The 19582-nt window shown below is 35.0% G+C and overlaps 2 protein-coding genes across 2 annotated transcripts; both read left to right on the top strand.

The window, feature by feature from the left end:
- Nucleotides 1–2438: 2438 nt before the first annotated feature.
- Nucleotides 2439–9189, top strand: LOC127978725 (maturin-like). The gene is made up of 3 exons (XM_052583595.1): nt 2439–2840; nt 6282–6404; nt 7321–9189. Exons 1-3 carry the CDS (start codon nt 2670–2672, stop codon nt 7426–7428), a joined length of 402 nt encoding a protein of 133 aa, XP_052439555.1. The 5' UTR covers nt 2439–2669; the 3' UTR covers nt 7429–9189.
- Nucleotides 9190–10287: 1098 nt separating this feature from the next.
- Nucleotides 10288–15942, top strand: LOC127978595 (E3 ubiquitin-protein ligase znrf2-like). The gene is made up of 5 exons (XM_052583365.1): nt 10288–10801; nt 14606–14704; nt 14979–15084; nt 15175–15243; nt 15327–15942. Exons 1-4 carry the CDS (start codon nt 10534–10536, stop codon nt 15230–15232), a joined length of 531 nt encoding a protein of 176 aa, XP_052439325.1. The 5' UTR covers nt 10288–10533; the 3' UTR covers nt 15233–15243; nt 15327–15942.
- The last annotated feature ends 3640 nt before the right edge of the window (nt 15943–19582 follow it).

The following is a 19582-nucleotide window of genomic DNA, read 5'->3' as shown; positions in this document are numbered from 1 at the left end:
TGATTTATTTCATCACATTTATCAGAAGTGAAACATTATGAGATGTTTTCTTTGTGAATACATGTTATAATGTAATTGAACGTTCACATTTTACTTCTAATTACTAAAGTTCTATTCTTAAATGATACTTGATTATTATAAAGCTTGACTGACTGGCGAGTAAACTAAAATAATTAATAGCCAATTGCGACTCAATTGCCAAGGTGTCCGTAGAGGGTTGTAAGTTGTTATGTAGAAACAGCAATGTATCCCTACACATGTTTGACAGCTCTGGCGTGACGAGATGCGTAAAAAAAAGGATGTATTAAAAACGCTGTGCGTTCATTTTGTCGACGGTGTAAAAGTTTGCAAGCTGAGATTTTTTTCAGTGATACAGTGTTGAACAGGGGACTTTTCCCCACATTTGGTTGTTCCCTCAACAACCAAAAAATAAAAAATACACTTACACATACAAATACTGGTGAATCCTGGAATTAAATACAACATTATTAATGCATATGAAAACTGTTTAGAATGTTGTAAAAATGTTTCTGTGCATTAAAAAAGTTGAGTGCAGTGTATCATCCGGTTGGGCTATGGAGTTGAGAGAATGAGCTGCTTCAGCAAGAGTCAGCTGTTTCAAAACCTAGTAAGCTGCCTAGGCAGCATTTTTGAGCATCACTGAAAGAGAAAATGTCAGGGATCGCGAATCATTTGAATCAGTTCTGGTGTTCATAGCGGGTTCCCGAATCATTTGAGTCTGTTTGGGGATCGCGAATCATTTGAGTCTGTTTGGGAGTTCAAAGCGGGTTCGCGAATCATTTGAGTCTGTTCGGGAGTTCAAAGCGGGTTCGCGAATCATTTGAGTCAGTTCGGGAGTTCAAAGCGGGTTCGCGAATCAATTGAGTCAGTTTGGGGATCGCGAAACATTTGAGCCAATGTGGGAGTTCAAAGCGGGTTCGCGAATCATTTGAGTCAGTTCGGGAGTTCGGAGCGGGATCGCGAATCATTTGAGTCTGTTTGGGAGTTCGGAGCGGATCGCGAATCATTTGAGTCAGTTCTGGAGTTCAAAGCGGGTTCTCGAATCATTTGAATCATACGTTTTCCACGCGAGTTTAGGTGTGATATTTGAACTCATATTTTTTGTTTTGATGTGACTTTTAACAGTATCAAGTATATAAAAAAACTAAACAAATCGTGCCTAAAATGTGCACACATCTAGGCTGATGTAAAGTTACATGATGAAATCATACTAGTGCGCGTGTGCATTTTGAGTGAGTTCTTTCACTGCATTATTCGGTGTATTCAAATGCATTTAAGAATGCATGTGACTTATCACAAAATTCAAGATATGGGGGTTAGAAAATTTATATATTTATATAATTTTATGTAGTTAATCAGTATCACACAAAGAGTGCCATTTCAGTTTTTCTCCAAAAATCAGCATGATTAAAATTTGATATTAAGTTACTACAAACAATAATTTAATTACAAATACAAAATGTTGCAGAATAATGTAATATATGAATGAATAATAGCCTAAAGAACCTTTGTGCCAAAAGGGTTTTTTTCTTGTCATTATAGAACCTTTTTAGCATAAAAGGTTCTTTGGAGTTGAGTAAAGTACCCTATGGTTCTATATAGAACCCCAATTAACCCCTTTTTCTATGGTTGCACCCTATATACATGGTTAAAATAATAAAACCAATGTTTCTTCTGGAGATCAGATAAATAAAAAGATGAGTAGATGAAGAGAAAACATTAGTTTGTATTGTGAAGTAAAGTATTTTATCAGGTGTATCAGTTTCCAAATGAGCATAGCCTACTGACCTGCTTTAGTCTGAAAAAAAAAAAAAAAACATTGACTAGTTGCGCCCTCCAGAGGAATAAAATAGACATAAAACTGAAATCGTTTCATGTGGAAGATGAGTTCTAAACCTTGCGGTCTATGGTTCTAATGATTAACTTCAAGTCTCTGTTGGGTGTAACCCCAACAAAATGTAATGTCTATGTATGATATAATATAGAATATAAAATAGAACATTCGTTACAAAACGATTGTTATTACATTTCAATTCATGTATTATTTTAAATTAGGCTATATGTATGTATATATATATAAATATATATATATATATATATATATATATATATATATATATATATATATATATATATATATATATATATCAAGCTTTTACAATTAAATTAGATTAAATTATTATCATTTTAGTGTTTGCATTATGTTGTTGATTCTTCTGCTGCTGCTGTTAGTAATAAATCATATTTACTATACATTTATTATGATTATTAATATTTTGGATAAAATTCAGTACGTGTGCTGTGTAAACAGTTGGGGGGAATGCAAGTCTGAGAGTGCAAGTCTGCAGCCAGACCCTCTTGGTCTCTTTAGAGATGGTTCCTTGTGAAGCTGATGACGATGGGCGCATGTGTTGTCATGTGACGTCACTCTGGCGGAGCGAGGACAGGCGTTGTTCTCGGCGCAGGAGGCTGAAGCGGGTCGAGATCAGGAACACTCAGCTACAGGCCGATATGAGACAGTGAGAGCACAGCAGAAGCAGAACCGGGATCATCTGCGATCACCATGACGACACAGCCTTAGTGCTCAGCATCCGCATCCTCAGCATCATCATCCGCGGCTCAGGTGCGCCGTCAGTGCGTCAGGCAGGATGCAGTTCAAAGAGCTGGTGGACACCGCCGAGAAATGGTGCTCCGGGAACCCGTTCGACCTGATCTTCGCCGAGGACGTGGACGAGAGGCGGCTGGACTTCTACGCCGAGCCCGGGATCTCGTTCTACGTGCTCTGCCCGGACAATCTCACCGGGGGAACCGAGAATTTTGTAAGTATGACATAATCGAGCAAGAGCCTCGTGAGGAGGGGGAGCGGCGCGCGCGCTCGCGTGTGGATGCTGTTGTGTTCTAAACGCTCTCTCGTCTCAAATACACAAAGTACAGTGGGGTTTGGATATGCAATTATGGTAATAGCACGATATTAGACACATGTTAGAGGCATCCTGTTTAAAAGAAATTTCAAATATATGCTAAAAATGTCTTGTAAACAGTAAAGCTCAATAAAAAATAATCTTAAGCATTTTAAAATATATTTCAAAATTTACTTCAAGCTCAGGAAAATACTGTGACGATTTCAATATTTTTTATATGTGAATATGGCCTTATGTGACCCTCTCTGTGAAATCCTGGCTAAAGGCTCAAAATCTAATTATGAGATAACAAGCATCTACAATTGATTTCAACCATTAATTCCAGTATGATTCCAATCGTTGACATTCAATCTTTTACGTTTATGTAAGATATCAAAGCTTACATTTTCACCGAATGTTGTTTACCTTATGAAGGATAGAAAACAGTAAAGTATATTGGAGATTTATTTTCAAAATAATATTACTGTAAACTGGTATTGCTGAAATACTTATTTTTGCCTGTGTTTTGAGGCCTTCAACTCAAAGCAGATGAAATTATGTCATTGTTTTTGACTGCAGCACTTTCTCATACAAGCTCAGCTGCAGTTTTGGATGTTGTGAGGTTGTATGCAACAATTTCATTTTAGAAGTCTACCCTGTGTACAGACTGACGCTGGTCAGACAAGCATAGGTCATCAATATTGCAGGTGTTTATTCAGCACAAAGGTCTTAAATTGCACAGTTCCCCGGAGACTGTCACTGAGGAACAAATAGTGCAGATATTCTCAGTGTTTTGTGCTGTGATGAAGTAAAAACACATGCAGTATTTGCATTGGTGCTCCTCTTGCACATGTCTGTCATGTTTGCTTTCCATTCAGCAATCAGTTTAAAAGTCTGAAATGAACCTGAAAAGAGTTTATTGTAGTTCCTTCACATCACAGCACATGACCAGACCCCATCAGACCGCTGCACCAGAGTCCCAGAGCTCTCCAAAACACCAGCGCATGCTTAGACAGGGATCTAATTACTCACACTGATCAATACACAGATCACAGAGCTAGAGAGAGCAAGAGACTGTACTGTATTCATTTATTACACTGCATAAAAAAGTGCCATTCAGGTGATTGGTTAATGTTAATCAATATCCAAACAGCGGTTTAGACATTATTTTAGCAAGCTTGCATTCAGTCTAGCTTTCTTGTAAACCCACTTTCCCAGTCAATTTCATTTAAGTCTGATTGAATAATCTGTTCACTTGGAAGTATGTTTGTGAATGGCCACTAATGTTGACTTTAAAATAAAACGATGATTATAAGAATGATGCTCCAGCGAAACTACTCATAACTAAAACAGCTGTGTTGAACTGGAGCTCCTCTGGTTTGGCCTGTGGGGTTTTCTCCTCCTGGTTCCTGTGAGCTCTGGACAGATGCATGGTCAGTCTGTCTTTCTGAAATCAGTTAAAGAAAGTTTTACAGTGCTTCAGGCATTCGCTCACAACACAGCTTGAGCGGATATCTCTGGAGAAAGACAGGATGTGTAGAATTCATTCAACATGTGTTGATGTTCCCTGCTCGAACAGGAAGTCGGGATGGGACATAACAATATTCATAACCTTTCGTTGAGCATTTCATCTGTATATTCAGTGAATTTGAGTTTTTCTACACATGCTTGCAGATGATAGCCATAATATCACATGCACAAACAGCTGCATTACTTCATTTTTGGCTTCATGAGCTTTGTGATCATCTTGTATTTCCCTAATATTCACCAGAAAGACTGAAATATCAGCACTGTTTGTCATGCACCTTGAACAGACAGGGAGCTCCAGAGATGGATGATGTGTTCTGCATGTCCTTGTTCTCAAAAAAGCTGCCAAAATCCCCAAAGTATGTTTTATTTAGAGAGCATTTAGAGTGTCACACGTGAACTAAAACAGTCATTATATCATTGTGTATTAAATGCACAACATTTCTATAATTTATAACAATACGAACAGCTTTTTATTTTTGTTATCGGTTTCTTCAAATTGCAATAAACAGAAAATGTAGTGTACTGCTCATCTATTTAATAAAACCATAAGGTGTTACACACACCGGAATGGTGTAAACTGATTTTTATTAAAACTCTCTGTTATATTGTATTCTACTCTATTACCTCATTATTTGTTTTTTTTAAAATGCAGTTTGGTTGGAGAAGATTATTTGGGCCATCTTCTGAAAAGTGATCCCTCTCGCTCGGATAAATATAACGGGACAAAAAGTTTTAGTGTCCCAGATTCTCTGCTGGAAGCTCAACTTTGACTTCAGAGATTTCCCTTTAACCATATAAGGACATTTTATAAAACCAGAAATAAAAATATCTTGAGTTAAAAATTTGTTTTACACATGTATAATTTTAGTATGATTGTAGTTTTCATCTGACAAAGAAAGTATCCATATTGCAGATGCTATTATCTATCAGATTTATTCATCAGCTTTTTTGTCAAGTGTGCTTACACACACAAGAATTTGTCTTGGTGACAGAAGCTTCCAGTGCACAGGATGACGAGACACAGATAACAAAATCAAGTGATTCAAAATTAATATGTGAAAACTGTATGTGAAGACTATATGTGAACCTGGAGTACAAAAGCAGTCTTAAGTCTCTGGGGTATATTTGCAACAATATCCAAAAATACATTGGGTCAAAATGATTGATTTTTCTTTTATGCCAAAAAATCATTAGGATATTAAGAAAAGATCATGTTCCATGCAGATATTTTGTAAATTTCCTACCGTAAATATATCAAAACTTCATTTTTTATTAGTAATATGCATTGCTAAGGATTCATTTGGACAACTTTAAAGATGATTTTCTCAGTATTTAGATTTTTTATTTATTTATTTATTTATTTATTTATTTTAAATTTCCGCCCTCTCAGATTCCAGATTTTCAAATAGTTGTATATCGGCCAAATATTGTCCGATCCTAACAAACAATACATCAATGGAAAGATGAATTATCCAGCTCGTTTACTTTGCTTTGAAACTCCATGAAGCACAAATAGCAAAAAAAATAAAATAAAAAATTAAATACATTTATGTGGGACATATGCATGTGGCATGTGCTTTTATACAAGGTGACTCATATTGCATTTAATATAGTTTTTATACACATTTTCATCAAGCACTCTATGAAAATCGAACCCATAAACATGACGTTGCTTGCGTTAAAGAAATTTAAAAGAGAGTGTTTTTATAAAAAAGAAACCAAGTTTAGATAAATAAGAATTTTAGAAAGAAATTGAGTAGTAATAAGAATATGGTTTGTAATATGAAATGTCTGGATCACTGTGAAACGGGTGAAATGATGTGTTTTCAGCATGTGTGGAGTGAGAGCGAGGACTGTCTGCCGTTCCTGCAGCTGGCGCAGGACTATATCTCCTCCTGCGGGAAGAAAACACTGCTAGAGGTGCTGGACAAAGTCTTCAGAGCCTTCAGGCCTGTAAGTCTCACTCTACTCTACATTTCTGAATAATAATAAGCACAATAAACAATTATATAGCCATGTGATAGTTCATCAGTTTCAAAGGTTGTAATGCATAACCTTTGCCAGGCAGTCCACATAAGCTGTGAATGCTCTGCATATCCGTTTGAGAGATTTTGAGATTTATTACTATAAATTCCCTTTTCATTTGAGGTGTAACATAAGACTTACATGATAGCTGGAAATGTGCATGTAGCTGGCAATTTTATGCAAATCTGTACCAGTTACAGAGGCCTCTGACTTTGATGTCTGTACTCTTTTGCTATGAACAGTCATTGTTTTTGCATGGTCTCAGTGGTTTGTTGGCATGTGGGTGATTTCATGCATGAGGAAAGCTTTAAAGCAGAAAAATGTGCTGCTTCTGCCAGATCTTGATGACTGAAAATAACATTTTAACTAATGCAACTAAATCGAGTGAAAATAAGTTACTGTACGTATATATAAACAGAATATGTTTTTTTTTTCTCAAACTAAACAAATGTTCATTGGCCACAGAAAATTAAGTGCTTAATGTTTTTATTTTTTTTATTTCTTTTTTTAATTATTTTTTGCATAGACAGTTTGTTGCTGGTACATTTTATTTTCAAACATCCTTGAGCAAATTAATCAAAGTGAACATTTCTGAAGATTTTTATCGTTCCATTTGTTTCTCCTTTGCTTGACAAATCTTGCGTGCGTGACGTGCGTACAGACGTTTTTTAAATGTTTCGAACTTGACTCATGAAATCAGATTTTAGATCCAAAACTATGTTTACAATCTTATAATGGAATCTCTGGAATGTCAATACGTGTTACATTTGAATATTCGGTTTTGTTTTGTTCTGGTTTGATTCTATACTGTAACGTTTGAAATGATTGTGTAATTCTTCTGCAGCTCCTGGGTCTTCCAGATATTGATGATGATGCATTCGATCAGTATCACGCAGACGTGGAGGAGGAACCAGAGCCAGACCACCAGCAGATGGGTGTGAGCCAGCAATAATGCCCAGCAGAGAGGCTCTGCGCTGGGCTACAGTCTCTGCATCGAGCCCTGCTCTCCTAAACTTACCCACCTGGCTCTTCTTCTTATAGGATACACACAACACACACACTGCATCATTACACCCTTTCAAATCTGGACAGCTTTTCCTGAACCCTCATTTTAACTCAAGTGATCATTATTTTGATCAATATTATTTCTCATTAACCTCTCATCACATTTAAGCAGAGACAAAACAAATATCTCATTCCCAACTTTCATTGTATTTTTTTTTATTAATTATCTGGAGGCAATAGATTAGAAACTTACGTTCAGAATGTAATACCAGTGTACTGCATACTGCTGCAATGTCACTTGACCTCATTATGTTGCATGTTTAATTCAGTGTCACACAGTTGTCAGAATTACTGTAGGATGTCGTAGGATGTATTTGCATCCAAATTTGTGGTAAAATAAATGTGTAAAAGTTGCGATTAGTATCACGTCCTATTCATTCATCCAATTGGAATAGAGGGTAAATGCTGCATATTTTGATAAATTCTAACAATTAGAACAGGAACATGTGTTGAGAAAATAAATGGGGTCAGTTCTTTTGACTTCATGTAGTGAATCTTGATGTCCATTGTGGATTTACTGTACCCTTGAATAATACATTAACCCCAGATCTCGTCTACGTATTGAAATGTACTTTAAATCACTCCGAAATATCTGCTAAATGACAAATAACCAAAGCTGACTGCAAGTGCATATAGAGTATCTGTGTGTTCAGGATCAAATTAAACAAGATCTAGAGGTGATGAGGTTAGTGTGTTTTTCTGGTGGGTGAGATGTTTAAACAAACCCTTGATCAATCCTCTCTTTGCCTTGATTGTCTTTTGATTGTATTAATCAACATCCTCTGAGTTAAGAAAGGTCTATATATACAAAGGGGACTGCTGTGTTATGGTCATGTGACCTGATGCAGCAGTTTCCATGACCTGATTAAAGCATCATTTATCTGCTGTCTTCTTAACAAACAGACTGCACAGACGAGGTCAGCAGAGGCACATTATGTTTTGTTCAGGGCATAGTGTATGTGAATTTGCTGACGTTAGATGTGTGGCTCTGTCTTCTGCTTCCATAGTGTCTTCCTGCACACACTCCATGTGTATACCAACAGTGTGTTACACAGATCAAAGCTGCTGTTTTCTCTCTTTATGTAGTTATGTAACAGTTAAACCCCTGTACCTGATTGTGATATTTATTTTATTTTACTGGTTATTTATTTGTTCCATGGTCTAAACTTCTGAACTTTGCCACTTGATTTTTGCTGGACCATTCATATACGTAGCTTAACCTTTCAAAAATGTATTCCTTTTGTTTATACTGTATGTATTATTATTTTTTCATCAGACTGTCTTTATTGTGTAACAGTTAAAGCTTTATACTGGATTTGTGATTTCTATTTTATTTATTGTTTATATTATTTATTAATATTTATATATATTGTGTATTATTAGTTTACCTGTGTATGATTTATTTATTTATTTACGCCTTTGTGTGTGTAAATCCATTTGTGGATGACATTTTTCTAATAAATGTCATCCACTAATAATTTAATTTCTGAGAAGATTGTTCAAATCTTACAATATGGTAACTGGAAATACTGTACTGTTATTGATTTTGGATGAATATTGTTCAGTCATTTAGATTCAAACCAGAGTAAAATTTGTTTGGGTCAGCATGTAATGTAACCTGAAATTCAATAATTAAATTTTAACCTTATGAGTGTATTCTCTATTTTTTTTTTCCCTCTCACACACCAATAGGCTGTAACCTTTGATATTGAATATCTGCTTAGTAAAACTGCTGACTAAAAGCAAATAGGCGATAAATGTGAGATGCAATGTAAATGCACTCCAAAAAATATTTAAACCTACATTTAGGAGGTAAATTGCATAAAATTTAGATCCATTTGGATAACAGTTTTAAATAAACTTAATGTGATGCTTATTCGTCAGCCACATATAAATAAAACTGATTTCTGCACTCAAAAAAAAAAAAAAATAATAATAATAATAAATGTCAGTTTGTTAGGCTAATGCATCTATTTGATTTAAATGGTCGTATGGAAGGCATTTGTATATAGAATAAAGAAATGTAGATATCAAGAAAAATTTAACTGGAGATGGAAAATGGGAAGACTCAAGAATTACAAGCAATTGGACACAGGATTGAATGGAAATCTATTATCAGACAGATTTATATGTAAAGGAAGAGTTTATTTGGAAAAACTTAACTCCATTTTAAAATACATTTTCATAAATCATGATTTTACTGTGTTACCTTTTTTTTGTTATTATTCTTTGATCAAAACAACCCAACTGCAGTTTGATTGATATTGAAATGCAGGATAATTTATTATTATTATTATTATTATTATTATTATTATTATTATTATTATTATTATTAAAAACTTGTTGTCTGTTTTTTCAAGTGAATTCTTCAGATTGTTGCATGCCAGAAATTTATATTGATTTATTTATAAACATTTATTAGAGGATCAACCCCATGAGATGAAACATCTCTTTTTCAGGATCATGTCCAAACAACATAGAACAGCAGAAAAATAGATACAATCAAATAGAACAAAAAAAAAAATCACAAATAATCATAATTAAATAGTAATACAATAACAAAAAAAAAAGAAAAAAAAAGAAACAAAACAATAGCCTGACTACAAAAGTTGGCTACAGAATATGACCAGATAAAAAGATAGAAGCGATGGAATCAGAGAGATGCGCTGTTGAATGTTTTGAACTCATTACTCGTCACTCTCCAGTTCAGTAAGTGGCGCTAACGCTCCATAAAAACAACCGAAGAAGAAGAAGCAGCAGCAGAGGTAACTCATGCGGTCTTTGGCGTTTGTTTAGTTTGTTTGCGGTGTGCTCGACTCACATCAGCTGTCGGAAGTGTGCATAGTTGTTTGGATGTTCGCTTTTTTGCGTGTTTAGTGAACATTTAGCATTTACCGGTCTTTAATTTTTTTTTTATATATAGACTATATATTTTGGGCATCTGTCCATTTTGAGGTTCCTAGGTTTTTTAAATAGTAATATTATATACAGGATGGGTCCGAAGCAGAGCAGTCCGTCGGTGGGGGTTCGGATCCGATCTTACTCCGGTTCCGATCTGTATAACTCTGACGGGCGAGCCGCGGTTCTGCGCTATTACGCGGGCGGTTCGACGGGACAGATCGGTGAACGGGTCCAGAGACCCGGTCCGTTCATCCAGAGCGCCGTCATCCCGACCGGCGGCCGCAGAGAGGAGCCAGACGGGCAGAGGACGCTCCTGATCGGGTCACTTCCTGCGCACCTCAGCCCTCACCTGCTGGGCGGTAAGACACGGAGCTCACTCCTGCAGTCATATTATACTATAATGCATTGGACTAAATAAAGGCCTATAATATCATGTTGACTTCATGTGATGAATTAAGTTAATTCGTGACGTTATCATAAACACAAGTTCATCTTATGATTATATGTTCATATAATTTCAGTAATTTAATAATATTATAGGCTATTATTATGTTGCTCATTATTCTTAAACGATTATACAACATTTTAATATGACCACAACAAGCTCATAAACTATAAATATGTGTCTTATAGGATTATTCATCTTTGTCTAAAACAATATCACACACACATAATTTAGCTCCCTGGTTCTGTCTGGTTACATATGACAGTGTAGTACTAAAAAACATGTCTTAATTTATCATATCGAAATCTTATTTGATTATTATAGCAGCTTATCATAATAAGGTCATGTTCATATTGTATTTTATTTGATGTAGGATAATGAATGTTGTTTTATGGGTTATGCATTGATGGTTTTATCATATGTGTGTGTTTCTGTGATCAGAGCACTGTTTTGTTGTGGATTTTTATGGTAACTATAAACACAGAGACTTCCTTATACTTATCCAAGAGGACAACATGAAAATGTGTCCCTTTAATATTTTCTGATCTTAAATCCTGAGTCTGATGTGTTTATGTGCATTGAAATATCTGATATTATGATAATGAAATAATACTTTGATGTACGTTTCATGCAAGATCTCTCTTTCAAGATAGTTTGAAGGTCAAACATGTTGTATTTTTGCAACCTTTGAGTGGCAATAAATGTTTGGTTCCAGATTTGATCTAGCGATAATGACATGTTTTATTAAATCATCCTTGATCATGGGTCAGATTGATCAGATTCAGAGGGAAATTTGCTCATCGGAAACAGACTTGTGAACACGTGAGAAAAATGTATGTCAAGTCATATTCATTGCTTTATATTTGACCGTTATTGTGTTTGTTAGCAGGACATTTAAGAGTCATGGTTTCTGCTGAAATCCTCTTTTTTGAGTCATGTTTGAAATAGCTGAGCAAGGTTGATTGCCAGCTTTTTCATTTGTGAGGTACAGTCTGGCTTAGAAAGTGCATGCTATTTTATTAGTAATTTTAAAAAGAAAAGCAGCTTCAAAATATTTTTCTGCTGTTGCAATTGAAGCATCAAACCGAAATACAAGAGTACCGGTAATGTAAAAAAAAAAATAATAATCACTGGTTTCCAAACACTATCTCTTCCATTGGTCAGTCAAATAGACTAGTGTTAGAAAGCGTCATAGTGTTTATTCTTTTCATGGAAATCAAAAAGTGTGCTTCTAGCTAGGATAACAGACTGAAGGGGCATTCTGTGTCAAAGCACATGATTCGGGTCAGATTGGATGTGAAGGTCAAAGTTCAGGAGGCATGTGTGTGTCATGTGTCTGCTCCAGATGCACTGTGTTCATTGTTCTTCATCAATAATATTTGTTTGCTATGTGAGTTCACATCATGATCTTAAAGTGTTGTCAGAAACATGGAAATCTGGAGAATAGCACAGTTACAGAGAACACAAACAGAACGTGCATTAACTGCATTCGTTTTTATTGTGTTTAGTTAATTAGCTATTATTTGGCAATCTGAGATTATTGGTGCTGACCAATTAACATGACAGCATTCTCATCAAAATCTTTTGTATAATTAGCTTAATAATTGTTTATGTATTTGAGTCAATTCTGTGGAAAATATCTAATTTGGGGCTGAAAGTCTTCTGAATAAAGAAGTCAAGAAAAGTGTTAAGAGAAACATGGAAACATGGACAGTTTCTGTACAGAGTGAAAAACAGTTATACATTAAAAAAGTAAAAAAAAAAAAGCACAAATCTGTAATCTACTGTTCCAGATTCATAAACATTATGGTTACTGTTATATATTGTTAAGACTTAATATTTCTTTCTTTTTTTCAGTTCTCATGTCATACATGTACCAGGAGCACCTTAAAAAACACACACAACTTCCTCCTGTGTTTGCGCACACCTGGCGAATAAAACTAATTCTGATTCTGAATATAAATTCTAAAAAGTCATTTTCAAATATACATTTGTAATATTTGAGTTGCCTCTATTTGTAAATGCTCTTCTTGCATCAACACTTGAAGTTGGCCTGGCCTGAAAAGAAGTGTTTATCTGATTGTATGGCAGCTCTTACTGAAGACTTGCTGATCAACTCAATTAAAAACACCTCAGCAATCCACTATTTGTGTTGCATTTTCCATGCAGGAGTTCAGCACTTTAGATTTTTTTTTTTTTAATGCAACATGCATTTTAAATGGTTATTCTGTTATGAATGCTGCCAAAAATTATTTATCAACTGAAACTTACAAATGAAAAACGAGGTCCCTGTTTGAATTGAATTGAGTACTCATCCTTAGCAGACAACCCAATATATTGATTAGACATCTTACCTTTAGGAATATAAGACAAGTTTATTTATTTCATAAGAAAAAAGATTTGAAGATTCTTAAATGTTTCCTGTGAATGCAAAATATTCTAAACTTTATTCTTGGTAGAAAATAAAATCTGTTACAAATAACGTTATTCTTAATTTGTCGTCTAATCTGATTTGCAATGACATTTTTGTATATGCCATATTAAATATACAAGAGTGTTTTTCTTGGCTAGCAGTGATCCTTAAACAACCTTTGTTGTCATAACTCAAGCGCATGTTTCACTTTGACCTTTAACCTCCTGTCAGATAAAGTTCCACTGGGCCACAAACAAACACATAAACGCACAAGGCCCTGTCTTATAGAATGACTTCCTGTAAAAGAGTTTATGTCTGTAATCAGTCTGGAGATGTTTCCATGTGTCTGAAGGCTCCTCCCCATCAACACACAGCTGACCTAACATTTTTTCTTTTTTATATTTACTTCCTGTTAATGTTTGGCAGTACAGACTGACACTGATAATTACAGGTGTGTGTGTGTGTGTGTAACCAAGCAACTGCAAGCATACTCTGTCTAATTAATAACATTTGCCCAGTTTAATTAGTTAGTGATTGATGGGTCAGTGCACTGGTAGTTGTGAATGTCTTCTCTGTTATTAAATGTGAATGTGCAAAGAACAGGAAACATGTTCAACACACCAGTTAAACTAGTAACAGCCTCTGATGAGAATCTCAATGCAAAAACTACTTTATTTTGATGTAAACATACTTTTGTTTGGTGTTCAGTTTTTAATATCTATGCACATTAATTTTAATGCATTTTTAATATGCTTTCAGCTTAATGCTCAGTATTGTACTCTGTTGCATATCATGCACATATATTTTTTTAATGGTGTGTTTAATGCACATAATAAATGACAGTCTGTTAAAGTGATTTATTTCAGCTTGTTGGATAAAATATGCCTAATATATGCTACTAAAATCATAATAATTCTATTACCTGTTTGTGTTCTATTTATTCAAGCAGACCTTTGAATGCCTAGAGGTTTATGTGTAATCATAATGAACTTTACTTGAAATGAAACAAACCTGCTTTATAATCATTCAGCCATGTGCAGCATTACCACGTGCTCTGAATTTTATGCTTTATATTTTGTTCATATTTTGATAACCTGGTAATGCACATTACAGTAAATAGACTCACAGACGAGATTACAACATTTCCAAGATTGCTCTTTTTATTGCCTTGTAATCTTCTAATTGCTGTTTACGGAGAGGAACTGTGCGATTTATTGCTCAAGTGACCTACATAATAAATACAAGACAAATAAATGCTACAAAAATATATTTCAACATGATTTTTGTCTCTTCTGTTTGTTTCAGCTGGATTTGACTGTCCCGCCTGCTCAAAGTTTGTCTGTTCAGATGAAATCGAAGATCATTTGATCATGTGCTTCTCCAAACCCAGACTCAATTATAACGGTGAGAACAATCTTCACTATCACAATCTCTCCATCTATCGGCCCAATTAGATCACTTACTGTTCCTGCAAACTTGAGCTCTCAAGCAGAATTAAAGCTACTTAACAATATCTCAAATAACCAAAAAAACTTTAATTTATTTTATATTGCACATGCAAATTAATTTCTGTCCTCCACTGTTTATTGTAATGTTGATTTGCCCTCAGTGTCATCAGCTCTTGCTCTGAGCTTCTCTGATGCTGAAGGTGATGTTGTGATGGTTTCTCTTTCTGTAGATGATGTTTTGTCCCGGGACTCTGGCGAGTGTTCGATATGTCTGGATGGCATGGTTCAGGGGGACACCATCGCTCGACTGCCCTGTCTCTGTGTCTACCACAAAGGGTACGAGAAACATTCAATAACACAGTCATAAACACACACACGCATACCTGCTGTCATCTGTGGAAATCATCTCGTCTTCTGCTCCTCCAGGTGTATTGATGAATGGTTTGAGGTCAACAGGTCTTGTCCAGAACATCCCACAGATTAACATTAAAACAGGTCAGATGTTAGATTTTTTTTCTACAAACAGAGTGGTGTCATCAGTAACCAATAATTTAATTATTCTTTTTTTCTGTCTGCAGATATTTCCAGTAAAGAAGACCAGCAGAGAAGGGCTCAGCTAATGTTTTTCTCCAGTATCTTACTCGCTTTGACACTAGATGATAAATCTGTCATCATCAGAGACTTATATGGACTAAAACCTGCAGTGCCAAATCTAAATGAAATCATGCATATACTTTGCACAGTTCTGTTAACAAACCCGAAGACTGTTTATCAGTAATCTAGCTGCCATCTTTACTCACGGAGCTCAGATAGAGGACTGAAGTATCACTGCTTCATTGGTTAGGGGGTAACATATCAGTAGTTTCATGATCCATAACCACAACATGACTTTCTGTTGAACTGTTTTTAACCACAGTTGTGTAGAGTTGTGTAGCGCAGACATGAATGTAGCGGACGATTACCGACAGAATGTGAGTAAAGGAGGAACATGAAGGACCTAATCAAAGGTATTTTCTGTACACTTAGATTTTTGAAATTATATTTAAAATAGATGAACCAGTTGTGAATGATTTTGATAAATGCTGTTAATTATTTACCCCAGTGAGCCGCTGTGTATATAACAGGTGCTAGTTACAAACTATATATGTAATTATAATTTATATATAAATAAATTCAAAGGGCTCTTGAATGTAACGGCGTGTCATTTTCTACTTTGTTTCTGATTGACCATTACTCTGTCCAACAACATTAGGTGTTTCTATGCTATTTATTTGTATTGTGTGAATATTTGCATGTGTGTTTTTATATACATAACTATGCAAAAGTCTTAGGCCACTAACATTTCCGCCAACAAAATGGTTGTAATCCAGTTATTTCTAACTTTAATGTAGTGTTTTAGCAGGAAATATCAGTTTACATTTTCAAAAGATTATAGAACGATACAAATAGTTGCAAAGCAATTTTACAGAAAATTAAGTTTCTACAATATCTGTATAATCAAACAGATGATGAACACTATTTACAGCAATTATTATATGATGTAAACACACTTATAGCAATATTTGTAAGTTCTGTATGTTGATTCAGGGTTAGCATCATCTGAGGTCCTCTGAGGGGTCAGCATCATCTCTTCTCAGGTGTTCTGGATCCAGACTGGAGTTTGTGTAAATCCTAGTTATGCAAAACAGAGGAATAAATGGAGACATCATTAGCATAGTTGCTGTTCTAACAAAGTATAATGTATTTGTTTAACCCAAACTAAAGCATAATAATGCGCATTTTAAGATTTTGAGATGTATTTCTTGAATGCTTGGCCAAAGAGATGTGTTTTTAATCTAGAATTAAACAGAGAGAGTGTGTCTGAACCCCGAACATTATCAGGAAGGCTATTCCAGAGTTTGGGAGCCAAATGTGAGAAAGCTCTACCTTCTTTAGTGGACTTTGCTATCCTAGGAAGTACCAAAAGTCCAGCGTTTTGTGACCTTAGGGTGCGTGATGGGTTCTTTTCTTCATCAGAAACAGATAACATGTTTCGTAGCTTGGCAATGTTTCTAAGATGGAAGAATGCTATTTTTGTAACATGGGAAATATAGTTTTCAAAAGAAAAGTTGCAGTCTAATATAACACCCAGAGAAGTAACAGTATATCCGTCTAGTTGCAATTTGTTGTCTACTAGATTCCGTATACAGTTTTTTTTTTTGTTCAATAATTAATATCGCTGTCTTATCCGAATTTAATAAGAGAAAATTATTGTTCATCCAATCTTTAAATTTTTTAATACGCTCTGTTTGCTTAGAAAATTGAGAAGTTTCATCTGGTCTTGTTTAGATTTGAGTATCATCAGCATAACAGTGGAAACTAATACTAAAACTAATTTTCTAATAATATTACCAAGGGGGATAACATGTAAAATGAAAATAGCAGAGGACCTAGGACAGATCCTTGTGGCACTCCATATTTTGATGAGATGATTCCCCATAAAAACAAACAACGAGGTAGTTATCAGACAGGTATGATCTAAACTATCTTAGAGTCTGCCCTTGAATACCTGTACAGTTTTGCAATCGATACATGAGAATTGTCAGCCTGTGTGATCCTTGTAAACAAATAGTGAATATGCATATAAGCAGCCTTTTAGTTAACAGAGTAGAATAATCAAGGCTGATAGTAAGGCATGTAAACATAAAATAAAATCAAACTGGATGCAATAACAGCTGTTAGGCACTTCTTGCCCCAACTTGTTAATATTGTGAAATATTCTTAGAGCAAAAATGCTGACCCATTATTTTTAAGATTTTCTCCTAAATCGGCATGAGCTACTTTTAGTCTTAAAATGTTTGGCCGAATACAGGCCCCAAATCTCTGTGTGGAGCACTGGCTGACTCCTTGTGCAAACAAAAATATCATTGGATGGTTAATGGCAAAAGTAATGTTATTAACTGGAGGTGACTATGAGCTAGTGATGATTAAAACATATTTGAATTTAAATTAAAAGTTAATAGTTTATTTGTCTTAGGTCAGTTTCTTGGTAGTTACTTACACACTATAAACATGTTTAATAAGATTTTAATTCTGTTTATTGTAAGTATGAAGTATTTTAGCTTTGTTTTATTTCAAATCAATACAATATTTTGCTTTAATAATTGACTACGTTTATTTGTACCCTCATAATGCGATTATAATGAGAAGCAAAATTCTGGTTAAACCTTACCTCATGTAAACAATACTGATGTTAAGCCCAGCGTGAAGAATGTGAATGCAGTCTAGGCAACCCTGTTTGAAGCATTGCTATGACATTTTAGTGTTTATCACAGTAGCGAATAACAATCCAACATAATGCTTGTTGGTTATATTTGACATATGCAAATAGTTAGTTTTAGTTCTTTTAACATGGATACTGCAGTAATGTCACACATTTGACTGTCTGTGTTTTACTTTCAGATTTAATTGTTATCCTGACCTTCAGTACACTGGAGCTACAGTAGAGACTGAGTAGTGAATACAGTCATTTAATACTCTTAAATGTTTATGCTACTTCAATTCAGAACGCTTTGGAATTAATTTAAGAACAACCTTCACTATAACACATCTTTCTATCCAAGGAAATCATTGGTCTGTTTCTACAATTTTGTTCTTTCAGACAGAGTTGAAGGTACTGAAAAAATAACCAAAAGCTTGAATATAATATTTTATTTCATGACTAAGCTATTGGCTCCATTGACAAACGGTTTCTTTTCTGCGATTGTAATGCTGATTTATTGTTGTATAACAGTGCCCTCATGTTTCATGTACATGATGTTTTGTCCCAGGACTCTGGTGAGTGTTCGGTATGTCTGGATGACATGCCTGAGCTTACATGAATATTCATGAGTTTCCTGTTTGGCATTCAATAACAGTGCTCTTAGGATCACAGAAACTGTTAAGCTTAAGCTTCTTCTTTTTTTTAATACCTGTTAGATGCATAGATAAATGTTACTATTAATGTTATTCTTTTTCATTAGTTAATTCATGGTGAAATTAGAAACCATGCTTTCATTTCAGAATGTTTTAGTCCTATTAGTAATATATAACTCAAAAGTTTACGTTTTAAAAACAAGTGACTAAAATAATCAACCCCACAGTACTAAGTTAGTTGACTGTAAATGTCAAAATAAAAGTCACTCGTGGGACATTTTTCATTTATGAATAAAATAAATAGAGCAACTTATTTGTGGATAAATATTTAATCACAAATGTGTATATGGAGACATGACATAATAGGCAAAAGCAACTAGGGATTTCAGCAGGTGTCTACACACTGTTCTAATTGATTTGTGCCATATGATACACTTTTAGAAAAAAGTGTTCATTGGGGTTCTATATAGAACCATAGGGTTCTTTACTCAATAATGACAAGAAAGAACCCTTTTGACACCAAACTGACTCAAATGATTCGCGAACCCGCTTTGAACTCCCGAACTGACTCAAATGATTCGCAAACCTGCTTCGAACTCCCGAAATGATTCGCGAACCCGCTTTGAACTCCCGAACTGATTCAAATGATCCGCGAACCCGCACCAAACTTCCAAACTGACTGAAATGAGTTGCAAACCCGCTTTGAACTCCCAAAGTGACTCAAATGAATCAGGCTCTGAACTCCCGAACTGACTCAAATGATTCACAATCCGAAGTTCCCATTCAAATCAAACACAGCCAGCGCTACTATTGGCTTAGTTGTCTGATTTCATAACATTTACTGAAATTAAGGTATGTTGTTAACAAACAAAAAAAACATAAATATTTCCGTTCCGAACTGCTTTCCACAGCCCCTATCACACTGCCATTCCGGCAAATA

Source organism: Carassius gibelio, chromosome B19 (genome assembly GCF_023724105.1).
Source record: "Carassius gibelio isolate Cgi1373 ecotype wild population from Czech Republic chromosome B19, carGib1.2-hapl.c, whole genome shotgun sequence".
Lineage (NCBI taxonomy): Eukaryota > Metazoa > Chordata > Actinopteri > Cypriniformes > Cyprinidae > Carassius > Carassius gibelio.
Note: the sequence above shows the minus strand (reverse complement) of the source record. Positions and strands in the feature narration are given on the sequence as shown.